The 18,303-nt window shown below is 63.7% G+C and overlaps 1 protein-coding gene across 3 annotated transcripts; it reads right to left on the reverse strand.

The window, feature by feature from the left end:
- Window positions 1-2,413: 2,413 nt before the first annotated feature.
- LOC309974213 (zinc finger TRAF-type-containing protein 1) lies at window positions 2,414-17,349 on the reverse strand (the record flags this gene model as incomplete). 3 transcript variants are annotated; one of them, XM_082858683.1, is made up of 4 exons in its annotated part: window positions 2,414-3,169; window positions 4,736-4,947; window positions 5,565-5,803; window positions 14,399-14,770. In XM_082858683.1, the coding sequence occupies 4 exons, from the start codon at window positions 14,768-14,770 to the stop codon at window positions 2,778-2,780; spliced, it is 1,215 nt and encodes a 404-aa protein (XP_082714809.1). In that variant the 3' UTR covers window positions 2,414-2,777. The 3 variants fall into 3 exon arrangements, with proteins under 3 accessions (XP_082714809.1, XP_082714811.1, XP_082714810.1); XM_082858685.1 differs by lacking the exons at window positions 2,414-3,169; window positions 4,736-4,947; window positions 5,565-5,803; window positions 14,399-14,770 and adding exons at window positions 15,948-16,729; window positions 16,895-17,009; window positions 17,195-17,349; XM_082858684.1 differs by lacking the exons at window positions 2,414-3,169; window positions 4,736-4,947; window positions 5,565-5,803; window positions 14,399-14,770 and adding exons at window positions 15,948-16,729; window positions 16,895-17,009; window positions 17,151-17,349.
- Between the last annotated feature and the right edge of the window lie 954 nt (window positions 17,350-18,303).

An 18,303-nucleotide genomic window follows, 5' to 3' on the forward strand; every position in this document is an offset into this window, starting at 1 on the left:
CCCAGCTTCTCTAGCCTTGGCCTCCCCACTGACAGACAGGAATGTGCATACGAGGATGCCAGCAAGGGCTGAAGGCCTGGGGTGGGGAGGCCGCAGGCTCGGGGCCAGCAGCTGACCCCTGGCTGGGAGGCTATCGGAGCCCAGGGAAGCCCATCCACGAGGCTGTCTTCTTGTAAGGAAATACAAACAAAACTTGGTTTGGACCTTTTTAAAAACTGTAGTCACATACAGAAATATCCAAAGAGAACACAGACCACAAAAGCAACATAATGTTAAGTCGTTTCCGACAGCGGTAAAAACACCTCTTCACTCCTCTCTTTAAAAAATTATTTTTATTATTTTTGTAAATGTCTCACTTTGGGCGTACTGAGAGATGTAGTGCTTAAAGGGAAGTGTGGGGGTGAGAGAAGGGAAGGGGGGCTGGCTCGACCTGTGCCCTCAGGCCTCCCCCAACCCTCACCAGCTCAGGATGCCAAGGTGGACCGGGATCCTGGAGACAGACTGCTGGTGTCTTCTCCTTTCTTAAGACAGGACTGGGACATCCTCCAGTAAACCAGTGACTCCCAGTGAGATGACACAAGGAGGTTTATGGCGCCAGCCTCCAGCGATGGCCAAGAGCGCACTGCAAAGTCCCAGAAGTGCCTGGCTCCACCTGGCTGTGAGGCTCAGCTGCCCAGACGACTGTCACAGGGCGGGGCCGTGTTGGTGGGTTAGCAGTCTCCTTGGGCCCCCCCAAACCCACCCACACCCCTACAGGGAGGGCCTTGCCTGGGTGCCAACCCACTCCCATGCACTCAGTTGGGCATTTGGAACTCGAGGGCCATGTGCCCCCAGCTGTGTGTTCCAGCAGCTGGAACTCTGATCCTGGTGCCACAGAGCCCAGCCCCTCTGGTACCCACCCACCCCCACAACAGGTCTGCTAGCCCAGCCCTGGCTTTGCCCTTCTCCTGCCTGGCCCTCTGTGGCAGCCACACACCTTCACCTGCCCCACCCAGGAGAGCTGCCGGGGGCCCGCCCCTCTGCTTCCTCAATCTCACACAGGCACCCAGGCACACACGGACCAGGCAAACCCACCCCTGTCCTGGCCCCGCTCACAATATGGTCACTTTGGAATCGACAGAGAGGGTGTCCATCCCCAAGAGACCCAACAGGGTGACAGGGCACCATCCATGCACAGGAGACCTGGCCCGTGTTGACGTGAATGTCATCCTCTGTGCCCACAGGCGGGCAGGGGCAGCCCCTGAGGGCAGTGGGACAACACCAGGGTGTGCCTGGGTCAGATGCCCACAAGGATGGGCTGGGGCTGGGGTGGGGTCTTTCTTTGTGGCGGGCAAGCCAGGCTGAGTCGGCCTTGTAGGATGGGACCCCCGCCAGCCCCATGCGCTGGGTGGGGAAGAGGGGACCTGCCAGCCTGGGAGGGCTGCTTCGTCCACTAGGAACTGGCTGAGGCTCGAGCTGTACCCCATAGCTCCTTCACTCCCCTTCTCAGCTCCCCACCTCGAGGGCCAGGAGAGAAAGGAGCCCCCAGAGACAGGCCAGGGCGGCCCTGCCCACTGAGCCTGCAGGGCCTGGGCAATAGGGGGCCAGGCCAGCAGGGGCTGCTCTGAGCACGCGGTGGGCCTGGCTGGGGGCGAAGCAAACAGTTCTTTGGTATTGAAGCAACGAGAAACTATTGCAGAAGAGCCTTGTCTCCTAAGCAGGGCCCCGAGCTCTCCCTTTCCCAGTAGGCCCCAGGGTCCCGGGATCCCCAGGCAGGGCTCCTTCCCCCTGCGAGGCCTGCACTTGGGCCTGCCCACCGCAGCTCTGGGGCAGGACTGCAGGACCTCGGGGGGCCCACCTCCCTCAGGCGAGAAACCACACTGCCCAGCGCTGACTTCCATGCAGAGCCCTGGATGCAGGGCCAGCAGCTGGTCCCTGAGAGCAGCATGGGGGCAGCTGGACCACTCAGACCCTCACACAGCCAGGATTGCTCACCGCAGGCAGACCCCAGAACTCTCCTCACAGCCTGGGGACACTGAGTCCTTAAGGCTGAATACAGAAGATAGACTCTCTCTTGCTAAATTTGCATAACTTGTACAAGAGCCTTGTCAAGGGGTTAATTGGTTCCCTGGGAAGAGACAGAAAATCACCCTGCATTCCGAAAAGTCGCTGAGCCCTGGCGGCCAAGTCCTGCCTCCCTGGAGCAGCTGGGGCTGGGATGTGCTGGGCTAGTGGGAGCCCCGACCCCGCCCGTTCCCCTGCCCAGGCCTGTGACAGAGGGGGCAGCAACTCCAAGTCTCTCCTGGGGCGGGGCACGTGAAGGTGCAGTCACAGGGATGGGCGGGCTCTGACCCTTGGCCAAACCGAAGACCCCATTCTGTCCAATTACAGCCACGCCTTCCCCTCGAACAAAACAGAAAGTAGGAAACAAGGGTGCCTTTTTAATTGCAATCAAATATGCCGTCTGAGGTCAGCGCCCCCGAGCCCGGCCCAGGGGCCGTGCGCAGCCCCATGTGTGGCCCAGAGCAGGCGTGTGGCCCGCTGCGCGGTAGGGGCCGGGGCCAGGCTGCCGTGCTGCGCCGCGCCCCTTGGGTCCCGGAGCAGCGTCTCCTCTGCGGTGGCCCGGCCTCCAGCGCCCGGGACAGGGGAGGTGGGGCAGAGGGCGAGGGGGGCGCTCCCACCTTCGCACACGCATGCAGACGTCCCAGTGTTCGCTTCTGTTCCTTCTCCTTGGCTGAGATGGGCGATGGCGCCGTGAGGCCGCTGCCGGGCAGGCATGGGCAGTGCCACGGGGCTGCCTACTTCTGTATTTGGAACAGGAAGAGCCGCAGGTTGATGTTCTTGGCAGCCAGCAGCTTGTTGCACTCCACGGAGTCGACGATGGGCAGCGGCACGTAGTCCGTCTCGTTGCTCTCGTTGGTGAAGACAAAGTGGTAGATGACAGGGCTGATCTTCACGTCGTCGTACGGGCCCTTGAGCAGCAGGAAAGAGCACTCCAGGGGCGCCGTCACCTTGCTCTTGAGGAGGAGCTGGAAGGACAGCGTGCGCTTGCACGACAGGTTGGGGTTGCGCTCCGAGTCGTTCACGCGCGCCTTTAGGACCCACGTCTGGTTCAGCACCGTGAACCGCGGCGTCTCGTAGTACAGGCGCGTGATGAAGTCATCCGTGCGGTACGGCCGGAACTGGACCTCTGTGGAGACAGACAGGCCGGGGAGCCGGCGGTCAGAGCAGGCAGGGCCAGGGGCAGCGCCTTCCCAGCCGGCCGGGGACACGGGCTCGGCCAGGGAGGAAGGCAACTTACCAGGACACAGCGGGCTCTACTTGTCACAAGGCAAATCAAACGCAATTATGGCAAACGGAGGCGCACGCAAGCTTTGGGGAAACAACTACGAACAGAAGTGACACGCGTTAGCGGCAGAGTCCAGAGGCTGCGAGAGGTGAACGGCCAGCCCCGCCTGACCCCCAGGTCAGGTGAGGCCTCCCTCCTCACCCTTCCCCAGGGCCCAGCAGAGGGAGAGGCCCCGCCCAGGGGGCCGGGGTAAGCAGACACACAGACAGGATGCAGTTCTGTGAACAAGTGTACTTTATTGGTTCCGATACAGAGCTGCCAGAAAAGCCGGCGGCCGGGCTGGTGTGTTGGGCCTCGAGGCAGAGTGCCATTGCGTGGCTGGAGCTGGGCTCTGCCGGCCAGCCGAAGGGCCCGTCGGTCAGTGGGCGACTGCCGTCACACAGTTCTCTCGGCAGAGCCCGTGGCCCATGGCTGGCGAGTCCCTCCACAGAGGCGGCCAGTCCTCCCTGCCCGGCCACGGCTGCAGTCACGACGCCTCGGTCCACCCAGACTCTCCAGGCCTGGCCTGGACTGTTTGTGACACAGTGCCCACCGGGGCAGCTGAGGCTACGACTGCCCAGCGGCCGCGGTCTTCTCGTGCTGAGACCCCGGCCTCCGCAGGCCCCCACCTATAGCCAGGCCCGGTCCAGGCGGCACAGTCTGACTGGCTGCCCGTGACTGCCCTTGGCGCTCAGAGCCGGCCGCCTGGTGTGGGCCGGGCAGCATAGGGCCAGAGTACCCCCGGCAGCTCCAGCGACAGCAGGGGCTTCTCGCTATTCTCTGTGTCTAGACCAGGCTCTGCTCCCCAGAGTGTCCAAAGGCAGTGGCGGCGGCCAGGAGAGCCCGAGAGATCCAGTGGGCCTGGGCGCAGTCCAGCCTGCCCATCCCTGGGCATCCACTCCCAGCAGTTTGAGTCGGGCACCCTCAGCTCGTTCTGGAGCCCCGGCCCTGACCATCTTCTCGCTGGCCTCAGGAGGCCCGTGGCCACTGCAGTAACCGCCTGCAGGTAGGACCTGCCATGACGAGTGCTCTTCTTGCCCCTGGCTCCGCAGGGCAGGCCCTCAGCTCCCAGAACCCCCCAAGACACGCCCACCTTCCGGTTAGACCCCAACTGTCCCAAGGTTGTGCAGCCCCACACGGTGAGGACACCACTTTGCTGGGGTAGCAGGGCCGGGGTGGGGAGGACAGGTGGGAAGGGCCTCTGTGAGAGCCATGCAGGTGCCCCCAGGGTCCTGCCCGGCCCCTCCCCGGCTCAGCCTCCAGCCCCTCTTCTCCCTTAGATGTCCTCCCATTCACCAGGAGCTTGTCCAGAGCCTGGCCATCTGGTGCAGCCCGTGCCACTGCCCAGACCCCATGGCTCCCCCGGCTCCCGGCCGCCGGCCCCACCCCCAGCCTGTGTGGCATGCAGCAGGCAGCAGGGCGCCTCACCTGTGTAGCCGATCTTCTCGAAGCTGAGCAGGCTAAAGATGCTGTTGTAGAGCTGCATCTCCTTGCGGTGGCTCTGGTCCATCTCGTCCAGGATCTCCATCAGCTCATTGCCCGTCTTGGTTGGGTGGGCACACGCGGCCTCGTGCACTGTCAGCTCGTGGAAAGGGCCGTGCCATGGGCAGCCGATACGCTTGTACTTGCACTGCGTCACCCTGGGGAGGAGGTGAGCCCTGCGGTCACACCCGCGCCCCGTGGAAGGTGGCTGTGCCAGTGGGCCTCCAACCAGCCCTGCTCACACAGACTGCTCCCTGAAGGACATGTTCCCCACGTGCCGGCCCTCAGGAAGGGGTCAGAGTGCGTGAGAGCCTGAGAAGGAGCAGGGCATGTGTGAGCTGTGCGTGTGCACGCCCCCTGCACCCACTGCCATGGGGCCTCTCTCCACAACGGTCCTGGGCCCCGCGTGGCTTCACTCCAGGGGAGGCTTGGCAGCCTGGCCCCCTGGAGGGGGGGATTGGGGTGCTAGTGGCACCATCACGCTGTGCTCCCAGAGCCCCTGTGCTGGCCACACTTTCCTGGTCCGGGGACACCACGGACAGTCTCTAAGGAAGAAGCCACCACACAGCCACAAGGAACCCTGGAGGGCCAGGATAACGTTCAGACGCTTCCAGTTGCAGATCTAAGCCCCCGAGTCTGTGAAGCCTCCCGCCCGCCCCCTCCACGGCCTGGGACCTGAGCAGCTTTGCACTAACCCGGCCCTGTGAGGTCGCCACCGGGTGGCGTGTGTGGAGCCAAGCCCCTTGCAGGCAGGCCAGGCGGCCCAGGTGCTTACCTGTCCTGGCACTCCTCTTTCTGGTGCCTCTCCAGGAGGGAGCGGGGGAACTGGCACAGGCAGAAGCCACACTCAGAGGGCAGCTCGCTCACGGCCTTCTCCACGGCCAGGTTGCGGCAGCAGAGGCTCTTACTGATCTCACAACGACAGTTGGGGCACGTGGCTTGCTCCTCCTTCAGCCGGGCATCTGCTAGTAGGTGGATAAAACAGCCAGCGCACATCAAGTGCCCATTAGTACACTGCGGAGAAGGAAAGGGAGATGAAGCTCACGGACCTGCAGGGCCGCGCAGACGCGCGCCCGCCTCACTGCCGGCCCCTCCCAGGGGCTGCGGTGCAGGGGCCGCGGGCAGGCTGCTGCCCAACAAGCACAGGCTGCCACTCCCACTCCCGAGGGAGGGCCAGGCTGTCCTCCCGGAGCCCTGTGCACGCAGCCAGCAGGGTCCCCATGGAGAGGGCGGGTCTCGAGGTGGCCCTCATTGGCAGCAGAGGTTCGGGCTCTTCACTGTGGTGGCCCACCGGCGGGCACTGGGTGGGCCACACGGGGGCTTTTCCCATCCAGGGGCTGGAGACTGTCCCCAAAGTCCACCACAGGGCCTGATTCAGGGACGCCCACGGAACGCGGGCTCTCGGCCAGCTGCCCATGCCGAGGCAGCTGCACCCTCAGCCTGGCCCCGCCACTCTAGCCTCCTGGGCCCGCAAAGGTGAGCAGGCAGCTGCCACCCGCCCAGTGGGGCTGGCTACCTGGAGGGGACCTTCCCAAGGACCGGTGGCACAGAGTCGTGGTGGGCGGGGAGGCCCACTTGGCCCAGGACAGGGCACGTGGGCAGCGTGCACCCGCAGGAGCGTTGCTGGCTTTGGGCCTAGGAGCCAGGCCCCCCCCTGGCTGAGCCTGTGGATCCAAGGAACAGACGACACCGTCGGCGACCTGCCCCTCCCTGCCGGGGGTCCTGGCGTGTGGACAGTGGGCTGCCGGCTCAGCTACCTCGGCTCTCTCACTGGCTCCACACACCTCCTGAGCACCCACTTGGTGCCCTTGAGACACGTGGCAGGCTATGGGCCTGGGCCTGCAGGGGCTCACGGGGTTGGGGGAGGAGAGGCCCACGCGGGAACCAGAGTAGACAAGCTGTGTAGACAAGCAAGAGTAGACAAGCTGTGTCCTCCAGGGCAGACACGGCAGTCTTGGAGCCCGGGGAACACTGGTGGGAGTGTGGGCCCCCCCGCCGAGGGCACCTATCTCCATTGGGAGACGCCCAGTGGCTGAGGGCAAGTGGGCAGGCAGTGCTTCCACAGGCTTCCTTGGGGCCCAGGACCCTTTTGCAACTGGGATCCAGTGTGGTAGAGGGACTCACATGGCCACTGCCAAGCCACGCCTGCACACGATGGGGTCCTCGGTAAACACCAGGGGTCCGTGCACCCTGAGCTGAGGGCTGCAAGAGGCTGAGTGAACTCTTAGCGCCTGCGGGTCGTGCTTGGGGTCCAGTGAGTGATGGGACCTATGTGCTGAGGACCAGTGGTGGGGCCGGGGACAAAGGCCCCAGTCAGGATCCAGGTCCACACAAACACCCTAGATCGGCTGCACTCACATCTTAATTTCTAAGTCAGGTCAAAAGTTAAGATGTGCGAGACAAGGAGGGGACTGGCAAGGGCCGGCCAGCACTGCTCTGGACACACAGCCTGGCTGGGGGTTGTGGAGCGAGGCTGGTCCCGAGAGCGGCCAGGGAGGAAAAGCAGTCTGCCCCGTCCACTGCCCGGGGTCAGCGGAGAAGCCAGAGACGCGATGAGTGGAGAGGGTGGGGGGACATGGCACCATAGGCTGCTGCCACCCTGTATGAAGCCCAGACCAAGAGCCCAGGTCACATGTGTTCTCAAAGCCCCGCCAAGGGCCTGAGCCCAAGAGGGCCTGGCTTCACCGTGCCACAGGCCCAGGGAGAGGATCGCTATGGCTTCTAGAAGGCAGAGAGGAAGCACTCAGTCACGGGAGGAAGAAGCTGCAGGGCCCCCGGAAGTGAGGCCAGACAAGGCAGCACTGGGCTTGCTGAAGTCCCAGCCGCTGCCTAGCACCCCAGGGAAGAAGCCAGGAAGGCCTGGGGACCCCACACTACAGTGTGGCCAGCTCTAGTTCTACATGCCCCAAGGCAGGGCCCGCGGCCTCATCAGAGAGCAACAGCCACTGCTGGGCCCAACTCAGCTGGCTTCTCCTGTCTCTGGTGGCCCAGCCAGGGCGTGGGCCTGCAGGCGAGACTCGGGATGGAGTCCTGGGACGTCCTGAGGGACCCGAGGCTGCCAACTGTGTGACTGCTCACTCCCAGCGCTGCCCTGAAAGCCCACTGCTCTGGAGCAGAGGGTGTGACCTGCGCACCCCCCTGGCAGGCCTTTCCTCAGAACCTGGGGGCCGCAGGAGTTCCCAGCCTCCAGGGCCAGTCCCCACCCCACACCCCCGGAGCCTCCAGACCCAACACAGGCTCAGGTACTAGGGCACCTGCCCTCTGTTGGGCTCTGGGGAGGCGGGGGCACTGCCCCTCCAGCCCTAACAGCTCAGCTCTGAATCGGAATGCGGCTAACCAGCAAGACGCCCCAAGTGCTGCCGGCCTGCCAAGGGACAAGCCAACGTCCACACGTGGCTAGTCCCTTACCGGCTGCCCAAGGTACGCTCTCTCGGTGGACCCAGGTGGCCAGCCTTGGCCCCAGCACCTACCCAGCCCAGGCAGTCTGTCCACAGCAGGAGAGTCACCGTGCTCCAGAGCCCTCCCCACCAGCCAGGCTCCCCCTCGGCCTCCAGAGCAAGACCCAACTCTGCACGCAGGCCTGGCCCAGGGCCTCTGCGGTGGTCGGGCTGGACTGTACCTGCCCCATTTTGCCCATCCAGAAGCTGGGCCCCAGAGGGCTCAGCACAGCGTTGGCCATACGCCAAGCCTCTGACAGACAGCACAAGCCAGGGCAGTCAGAGTGCCCCACGCTACGTGCCAGGGCCAAGCCCCAGAGAGCTTGGGCACTTCCAAGGAGCAGTTCCTGCAGTGCCCAGGATGGGCTGCCTTCCCACCACCTGCCAGGAAGACCCTAGAGACAGGGAGGGCTACGGAGGGGGCTCCACGATGCAGGAACTTGTAGGGCCTCCCAGGCCCTCCCAGGACAGATGCTGGCCAGAACCCACAGGTCACCAGCAGTATGCTCTGAGGCTGGTCACATCCTTTTCTGGGCCTCAATTTTCTCAGGCACAAAAGACAACAGGGGGCGGGGAGGTACTTCCCTGACAGCACAGTGGATAAGACTCCGCGCTCCCAACGCAGGGAGCCTGGGTCAGGGAACTAGATCCCACATGCATGCTGCAACTAAGAGTTCGCATGCCACAGCAAAGGAGACTGAGCTGCAACTAAGGAGCCCACGTGCTTCAACTAAGGAGCCGGCGAGCCACAACTAAGGAGCCCACAAACCACAACTAAGGACACACCTGCCACAACCAAGACCCAGCCCAACCAAATTAAAAAAAAAAAAAAAAAAAAAGACAACAAGTCCAGTGGTTAAGACTCCGCGCTTCTACTGCAGGGAGCACGGGTTCGAACCCTGGTCGGGGAACTAAGATTCTGCATGCCACACAGTGCAGCTGAAAAAAAAAAAAAGGCAACAGGGACAGGACTGGCCTTATTACGCACTGAAGAGGTAGGATAGGACCACAAGTGCGACACACAGTGCCCAGAGAACTAATGCCTGGCACCACACTCATCACCCAGCAGAACCCAGCTAGCCCCTCATGCAGCCCCTGCCCGGAAGCCTCAGGAAGGACTCCAGGCACAAGCCTGTGATTTCAGCAAAACCCCCTCTCCCTCTCTCAACCCTGGGTTCCCCAACCCCACCAAGTTGTGCCCCAGCCCAAGCCCCTCTGCAATGGCCCAAAAGTGGGCATTTGTCCCTGCCCCTAGGACATTGCCCAGCAGCCCCTCCCCCCGCCTGCCCAGTGCACCCAGGCCATGCAGGCTGGGGCCTCTATCTGAACCAGCTTCCCCCTGGGGGAGCTGAAGGAACTGTCCGGACTCTTGAGGAGGAGCCCTGGCCCCTGGGCCTTGGGACAAAAGCAGGTCTTAGAAAATCCTCAATCAGTAGGCCTTTTAGGCCTGGAGTCCACAGTCCCCTCAAACCCTGGGGTGCCCCCCAACTCCGCTCTTTACCACTAAAGGAAGGCTCAGCACCCAGACTCATGTGAGCAGCCCCATCTCCAAAGCACAGCGGAGGGTACCCACCCCCAAAGTGCCCCTCGGCCCAGCTGGAGGCCCCCCTTCACCAGGCCCAGCAGGGCCTCACGGCACCCCACACACCCCTGCACACTCGGCCTGAGGTTTCCTTGACCTCTTCCATCAAGGGGCCCGGAAGGGACCATGCAGGGTCTGAGACACGCAAGTGTCTCAGGGGAAGCCAGGACTGCAACCTTCCACCAGGTTTTGGGTTTGAAGTTCTGGGCCAGCAGTTCCTGATGTCACAGCACCCCGAGACTCGGGGACTTGGGTGGGGGCCGTCAAACCTGCAGCCAGGCTCTTGCTCAGAGCCCAGGTGCTGCCTGGATCAAAAGGTAACTCAAGTGACAAACCACCACTACAAAAAGCACAATTTCGCATCTAGTCAGAGACCAGAAGCGTGCTCTTCCCTCTGCCCTTGTCTTGGATAGCTAAGCAGATATATTTTCAAAGCTTTTTTCTCAAAGCATGAGCCAGTCATAGTCTTGGAGCTGGGGAAGAGGGTCCCAGGCCATGTGGGTGGGCAGCCCCATTGGAGATTCCTTAAACATCACCTTGAACAGAGTCTGCAGCACCAGGCAGGTCGACAGATGCCAAGTCGGCGCACTTGGAAGCTCCCCAAGGCGGGCACCCACATTGGCCAGGACGCAAGCAGAGGTGGAGCCACCCCTGCTTCCTGGGCCTTTTACCCACATGGCTGCCAACGAGCTAACCAAGCCAAGTGGGCTGAGCCGAGTCCTGGCGGGGACAGGAAGCGCAGCAGGACACCCTCAATCCTCCCACAGGACAGATGGTGTCAAGTGCCCAGGCAGGTGGGATGGGACAGGCGTCCTGTAGCAGGGAAAGGAGACGACTTCGGTGCAGGGGTGCTGCCTCAGTGGGGCCCACGAGGAGCAGGAGTGGGCAGGGGCAGGGACAGGAGAGAGCACCCAGGCAGCAGGGGCAGGAGAGCAATGGGCTGAAGGGGCGGGGCTCAGGTCTGAGGCAGGAGCAGTGGGCACAGGAGCCAGAGGCCAGTTGGTACCACATACTGTGACGAAGACCCCCTGCCTACTCCTCCACCCCAGTGGGGGTCACAGGAGCCTTCCTGGCTGAGAACCAAGTCGGGGTGGGAGAGCTCTGCGGCCCCTCCCTCCAGATGTTGGTCTGCGGCTCAGGGCCTCAGCTGACACGAGCGGGGTCAGGGCCAGGTCCACCTTGTGTGAAGGGCTGGAGGAGAGTCCCAGATGGGGTCAGGGATCAGGCTGCGGCTGCAACGATCCAGGCACCACCCACTGAGGCTGTGTTTCCCCCAAAGAAGGCAGAGGACCCAGCTCACATCGCCCTGGGGCCACAGGGCTGCATTCAGAGCAGGTGCCAGCACAGCTGCCCGTTGCCGGCTCCAACACAGAGCTCCTATGTGCACGTCACTGCTGCATCCCCGGCCCTCCTACCCCTAGCTGGTTGCCCGCTGCCGTGCCCACCCAGGACCCTAGAAGGTGCCTGCACACCTTGTCAGGCCAGTCTCCAAGAATACACCGAACACCCACACGGAGAACATCAAAGCCAGCACCTGCCACACCAGTTGTAGCCCAGCCCTGACCTGACCTGACCTGACCTAACGCAGGTCACGGCGAGAACCATTTGCAGGAGGGCCCTGGTCTGACACCAGAGCAAGAATCCCGACCCAGGTGGTGTGATGTACTGGACCCACGGCAGAGCCGACACTGTGGGGCTCAGATCAGGGAGCAGGCGACCAAGCCTAACCGTGCAGCCCGTGTCTGCTCTCACCACCACCCAGGCTTCCCCAGAGGCGCAGAGGCAGGGGCTGGTAGCCGGAGAGCAAGCTCTCGAGTTACTGCGTACCCAGCCGCATCCAGAGGCCCATGGAGATGCTCCTGCGGCCCCAGTACCAGGCACAGCGTGCAGGGCTCAGCACGGTCACTGGCTCTTCTCCTCACCCCAGAACTGGGTACCATCTGAAACAGCCCTCAGATGCGGAGCACTGCCGGCGCTTGCCCCGAACCACGTATCCTGGTGGGGTCAGGCAAAACGTTACCTATAGGAACAGAGAGCAAAACATACCACATGCCTGAAGCAGGTCCACCAGAGACAGCCCGTCAACGTGACTCACCAAAGAAGGCCAGCAGAAGCGGAGGGGCTGAGCCCAGGCCCAGAAGCGTTGGCGAGCAGTGGGCCCCAACCAGGGGCACACAGAGCTCTGCGTCCTCATTTCAAGGCAGCTCATGTGGAACCTGTGCTGTCCTTGACCAAATCATCCTGAGAGCAAACCCAGCTCTGATGCCAACCAGGCAATGGGGTGGGCCTCCGGGCCCATCTCGATCCCCCCCCCCAATAAATGTCCCCATGCAGGGTGGCTGTGAGGGTAATGCGGACCACTGCACACAGCAAGGAGCCACCAAGAAGCCTTCCCTCGGGCACCTCACACCCCAGGCTCCAGGGTGGGCACGGCTGTGCATCCATGCCCCATGGGCCCCCATCACACGGCAGGTCTTCCAGCAGCCAAAGCGAGTTCTGACCCGTGGCAGGGTTCCAGCCAACCCTTTTAGGGCCAAGGGCTCTCCCACTGATCACATGCTCTAAAGCTTTCTCCCAGCCTCTAGAGATGAGAGGGAATCAACTCCCTGCCAAGGCCCGGGTGTCACTTGGGAAGAATGAAGGTGGGGCAGAGGGCTTGTACCAAAACCCACAGCTCAGCATTGGTGGGCTCTCCTCACTCAGCGGGCCCGTTCCCAGGGAAGCCACTGAGCAGAGTCCACTAGGCCATAGGGAAGGCCACCGGCCAGGTGGCCCAGAGCCTTCATTCCCCATCAGAGCTGCTCAGCCACCTGCCTCCTGCCGGCCCAGAGCTCAGCTACCAGCACGGTGCGGACCGGTTTGAAGCAGCCAAGCTCAGAGGCCCAGTCACCAGGGGCTCCGGCCAGAAGCAGAAATGCAGCTCTCTGTGCTGAGTGGACCCAGAGCTGGTACCACATGGCCGGTTTTCATGCCAGGTCCATCTCCAGCCCACTCACACGAACAGAGATGAGGAACCCCTTAATCCCCCTGGGACCCCCCCACCATTGGCTTGGCTTCCTAGACTCTCACTCAAGGCCCAAGGAAGGAAGAGTGCTTTTGGGAGGATCAAAAGGTCGTGGGCAAGCCAAAGAGGCCAGAGAAAGGACAAGTCCTGAGGTGCACTCCCAAGGCTGAGGCAGTTATGAGAAGCGCTACCCCAATTTGCACTGGGCCAGGAGGCCTGTGGTACTCCTGAGCTAGGGCCTCCGGCCAGGAGCTTCCCAAAGCCCAGGAGGGTGGGTTGAAAGGCAGTGTCCTCTCCCCAAGGAACTCAACCCACTTCCCCACCAATGCCTCTTCTCCCTCCGTCACCCAGGCACACTGGGATCCTCCAAAGGAAACTCATGCCAGAGCGGGAAGGATTTGGAGATCCAGAGGTTGGGGAAACGGCAATTCAGCATAGCCTGCCCTGTTTACTACAAAAATGGCCCTCGCACCACAGCCCTCACTCTGAGCATAAGCAGGGGGACAAGGCCCATCGGCCATATCCAGCTCCTGTAAATGCAAAGAAAGGTGACAGGGTACCTGTTTCATTCCTCAAAGGGGCTGGGGGTGTGGGGGTAATCAGAGATGGGGGTTGACGTGCAGAGAGACACACAACGGAGAAAGCAGAACGCTGCGCAGTGACCCTGGGACCAGAGTGTGACCCTGCTGCTACGGGGTGCACGAGTGAGACCCCCTGGGCTAAGTACCCTCTCTGGCAGCCCTGAGCGGGTTAAGGACTCTTGAGTCCGGCCACCAGGCTGGCTCTTCAGACAGAAGGGAAGAGGACAGACCTCCTGGAGCACCGGTAGCCTAGGAAGCCAGACCTGATGTGGGTGAGGTGGGATGTGGTAGGAGCCCAGCCTGAGGCACAGCACGTCCAGAAAGCACTGGATTGGGCGGGGGCGGGGGCTGGGACTGGAGAAAAGACCCAGGCTGTGGGGCTTGATGTGAGCAGTTCATCCAGACCAGGAATGAGAGGAAGGGGTGGGGGAGGGCAAAGAGGTGAGCCCCTCCCTTCTCAACTTTCTTCCAAAAAGAAGTGACAAGGGAAGGGAATTCTTCCACACCAAAGGGTAAAGGGATACGGGACGAGCATGAGGACAGGTTTGGGGGGGGGGGTGTCTGCAAAAGAACTGAGAAGAAACACTTGAGGAAGAGCAAAGACCAGGGACCCCCGGAGCCCAGGGAGCTCAGGGCTGCGCGGAGCAGGCTCAGAAGTGGGGAGGAGCACGGGCATCTGTCGCCAGCTTTCTCTGGGGTCAGCTTGAGGTTGGGCTGAGGAGTGCTGAGAAAGGGGCAACAGGGGAACCTGGAAAGAAAAGGGGCGTCCAAGTGGGAGACAGGAGATTCCCATCAGGAAATAAGGGCAGTCACAACGAGAAAAAAAGGAGGTTCAGAGCAGGAAACAGGAAAGTTCCCAGAGGACGAGAATGAGGAGCTTCCGAACAGGCGCCAGAGTCCCACCTCTGGGCCCCAGGGCTCGGGCCTGGCCTCCGAGGAGACGCGGTGCCGGGGGGCCGGCCGCGGCGGGGCTGGAGCCGAGCCGGGTCTGGCCGGCGGCCCTACCTGGTACACGGAGGCCTTGGGCAGGTCCAGGCAGACCGTGCAGCACAGAACCGAGTAGAGCCGCTCCTCCAGCTTCCCGCTGCCCGCCGCCGCCGCCGCCGCCGCCGCCTCGGCCGTCTCGGCCGCCCGTAGCCGCTTCTTGGGCGGCGCATCGGAGTCGCCCGCCGCCTCCTGCAGCTGCCGGGCGCCGACCAGGCCCGCCTCGTCTGGGATCCCGGGCCCCGCCGCCTCGCCCAGCGCCGCCGCCGGCCCCGCAGACGCTCCGGCCCCGGCCCCGACCCCGACCCCGGCCCCGGCCCCGACCCCGGCCGGCACGGCACCGGCAGGCCCCGCGGCCGGGCCGCCCCCGCCGGCCTCCTCGGCGCCGGACATCGCGGCCGGCCGGCCCGGCGGGCGGGTGCCGGCGCGCTCCCGCGGCTAGAGGTTAGGGGCGCCGCGCGCTCCCTCCGCCCTCTCGCCGCCGCCGCCGCCGCGACCCCGCAGCCCCGCTCCCTGCGCCGCCGCCTCAGTGGGTTCGGCCCGCGCGTCGCCCCGCAGCCGCCGCGGCCACCGACCCCGGCGCGGCCGCCATCTTTGTTTTCCCTGTACGCTCCCCCACCCCGCCGCCGCCTACGCCCCCTTGTTCTCTCAGTCACGTGAGCGGAGCGAGGCCAATGGGAGGGCCGCTCGGGGAGACAGCGCGACGGCCAGAACCAATGGGCACACGAGGGCCCGCCCCTGCATAAGGTGGGCGGGGCCCCGGGCGACCCGCTGAGGGGCGATCTTTGGGGCCCGAATAGTCTTGGCGTCAGGGCTGAGCGCGGTGCTTCCCGCCAGTCCGGCCCGGGACCACACGCCTTGGGTGCCCCGGAACGGAGGGCAACCTTGGACCCCCACGTCCAGATGTGCCTGCGCCTTTGTCCCCGGACGCCCAGGCTAGCGTGCGCGGGGCTCTGGCCTGGCTGGCCGGAGCGAGAAACTGCCGGCCACCTCTCCCCTCCTGTGCGGGAAGAGATGTGCTTCCACAGGACGCGAGTGCAGGGACTCCCCAAGGGAGGACTCTGGACCCGGAATCTAACCCACTGCTCTGCCCGATCCCGTTTCATAATCCTGGGGTTGGGAGCTGAAGAGGCGTCCGCTGAGGAAAACGAGGGTCTTAGGAAATCAGGACTTGCCTTGCACAGGCCGGTGGGCAAACGGGTAGAGGTCGAGTCAGCCCTGGGAGGGGATGTACATTTCTGGGAACAGCTGTGGTGCGGCCCTCCCCTGCCCCCACCCCAGCCGGCGGCCGGTTAAGATCACTGCCCCATAGGGCCACCAGCCAGACCTTGCAAGGATATTCAGAACTCCACCGTGTTCCAGGAGAGCAAGGGCTCCTGTATCTTCTCAGTCCAGGGGTCCTCCTTACAAAGGTGCCGGCAGGCCAAGTTGAGTGAGGCCCCCAGGGCTGGTTCCAGCACAATGCCTTCCTTTGCTCAGGGAAACCAGTTGCTGCCCTGGGAGCCTTAGGAAGCTCACTGGAGGCCCTCTCAATCCGACTCAAGAATAGGCAGAGTCCATATTCCTGCTAAATCCCTAAGGTTTATTGGAGACCAAGCCTCTTTCTGGATCCACAACTATGGCCCGCCCAGAATCAGGCCCCGAAACATGCCCGGGACCCAGTCCCCCTCATTTTGGTCTAGGCAAGTCCTCACACTGCGCTAGAGAAGGAGATAGTACCCAGACTCTGCCCCCTTACCAGTCACTCTGCAGCAAGCTGGCTTCGGTTGAAGGAGAGTCTCTCCCTAGAGGAGGAGGCCCTAGGAGCAGGACCATGAGGGGAAAGTGGTAGCCAGGGCAGAAGCCTCGCCTTGCTGTCCCCAACCATCACCCCCACTGCAGGCGCTGTGTGTGCAGGGCCCGGTGGTAGGCCCAGCTGCCTCCGGCCAGGGCCCAGCGACAGACGTCCTCCTTTGGCAGCAGCAGCAGTCTGTCCTCCTCCAGCCGGCTCAGGAGGCCTGCGGCGCCGAGCATCACCCCCCCCAACATTCCATAAGTGTTGGTCGTGAAAACAGCCACAATGAGGATGGTCACTGCGACCACCAGCACCACTGCCTGCCCAGCCACAGAGCGGCCCTCAGCACCAAGGTGCTCACCAGCCACTGCCAGGACCATGCCTCCTCCCAGGAGCAGGTTGGCGGAGGAGCAGTCCCCATTCACCCAGTGGAAATCGAAGGCCAGGAGGGGCAGGCCAATGACAGTGGCCACCCAGGCTCCAGCAAGACAGTCTTCATCTGTGCCCAGCCCTGGGGCCAGCATGGTGGCAGCAGCCAGGGCCTGGAGCAGGAAGCCAGCAGCGGCCCCTCGATTTGCCTGTCAACACAGGGAAGGGAGATGTGGGAAAAAGAGGCCAGGACCTCCCTTTAAACAGGGAAGGGTCTGAAGGTCTCACAGAAGTCGGGCCCCCACACTTACCTCCCACCACCCTCTAGGGATTTGGGAGTGGGCTATGCCCCTGACCGGCCCCAGTGTACTCACCTGGGCAGTGCTCAGGGCTGCATACAGAGACACTGATCCCAGCGCCAGGTGGGACAGGGCGGAGCTCCACTCGCGCCCTGGCCTGGGGGCCATGACACGTCGGGCGGTAGTGAGTCTGAGGGAACGGGAAAAGGATCCTCAACTTTGGAGAAGAACGTAGAAGCCGGCGACAGGGGGCCCTAAGGGTGTCTCTCCAGGATTCCCAGGTTCCAGAACCCCATTTCTAAATATTGTTATGGGCTCATCCGAAACTCACAGGAGCCCTGAGGCCACTGGACACAACCTTTGGGGAAGAAGAACCTAAATCCGCCGGGAAAAGACGGTGCGGGGCCTGGACTGGGTGGGCGTTAGCTCTGGCGTCCTGGAACCCAAGTCGGCGCAGGGCCTGGGGGAGAGGGGCGCAGGGCCCCACGCTCGGGGAGCCGCCGTCCTCGGAACCCGGCCCGGAAAGAGCGACGGCGCAGGCACTCAGAGACCGCTGAGCTGCGCGACGCCGGCGCAGCGGCGAGCGGAGGCCCACCGCGCCGCCCTCTGGCTGCCGCTCCGCCTCCCGCGCCGGGTGTGCGACGGCCCCGCGCCAACCAACGAGAGGAGCGGAGGCTAGAGCGGCCGGAGGGGGGGCGGGGCCGGGGCGTCGCGGGCGTGGAGGAGAGCTAGACTGGGTTGTAAGAGTGGGCGGGGCTAGGAGAAGGGGTCTCTGCTTGGTACTGGACGCACACGCCCGCTGGTTTGGGGGGAGGGAAGGGGCTCGAGGAAGGAGCCGTGAGGGGAGGGGCAGTGAGAGGTGGGGTTGGAGGAAGGGGCGGGTCGGAGTTGGAGGAAGGGGCGATGAGGGGAAGGGCCGAGGAAAGGGTGGCGAGAGGAGGGGTTTCTAGGGGAGGGGCTGAGGAAGGAGTGGGGAGGGAGGGGTCGGGGAGGGGGAGAGGGATTGGAGGAAGCTGCGGTGAGGAGCGGGGCATTGAGGGGAGGGGTTGGAAGAAGGGGCCGAGGAGGACGTAGGGCGGAGTTGGAGGAAGGGGCGGTAAGGAGAGGGGCTGAGGAGGGGGCGGGGCCGAGGAAGGGTATTGAGAGGAGGGGAGGGCGGCGCGGGGAGGGGTTGGAGGAAGGGGCCGAGAAGGAGGTGGAGGGGAGGGGTCGGAGGAAGGGGCGGGAGGGGAGGGTCGGAGAGGGGAGCGCTTGGTGGAAGCGGCGGTGAGGGGAGGGGCCGAGAAAGGGGCTTGAGGGGAAAAAAGGTTGGACACCTGCGGGCGGAAGGCTCTGAGTGGGTACAGCCGCTCAGGGGTCCTTCGCAGAGGACCGGTAGGGATTCTGGAAGAGGAGGTGCGGGGCCGTACCGAGGGGGCGGCCGCCAGAGCATGCGCACGGGCTCTGCAGCGGTCGGGCGCGGAGTTGGGGCGCGGGGACGCGGG

This window comes from Leucopleurus acutus, assembly GCF_964270905.1.
Source record: "Leucopleurus acutus genome assembly, chromosome: 17".
Classification (NCBI taxonomy): Eukaryota; Metazoa; Chordata; class Mammalia; order Artiodactyla; family Delphinidae; genus Leucopleurus; species Leucopleurus acutus.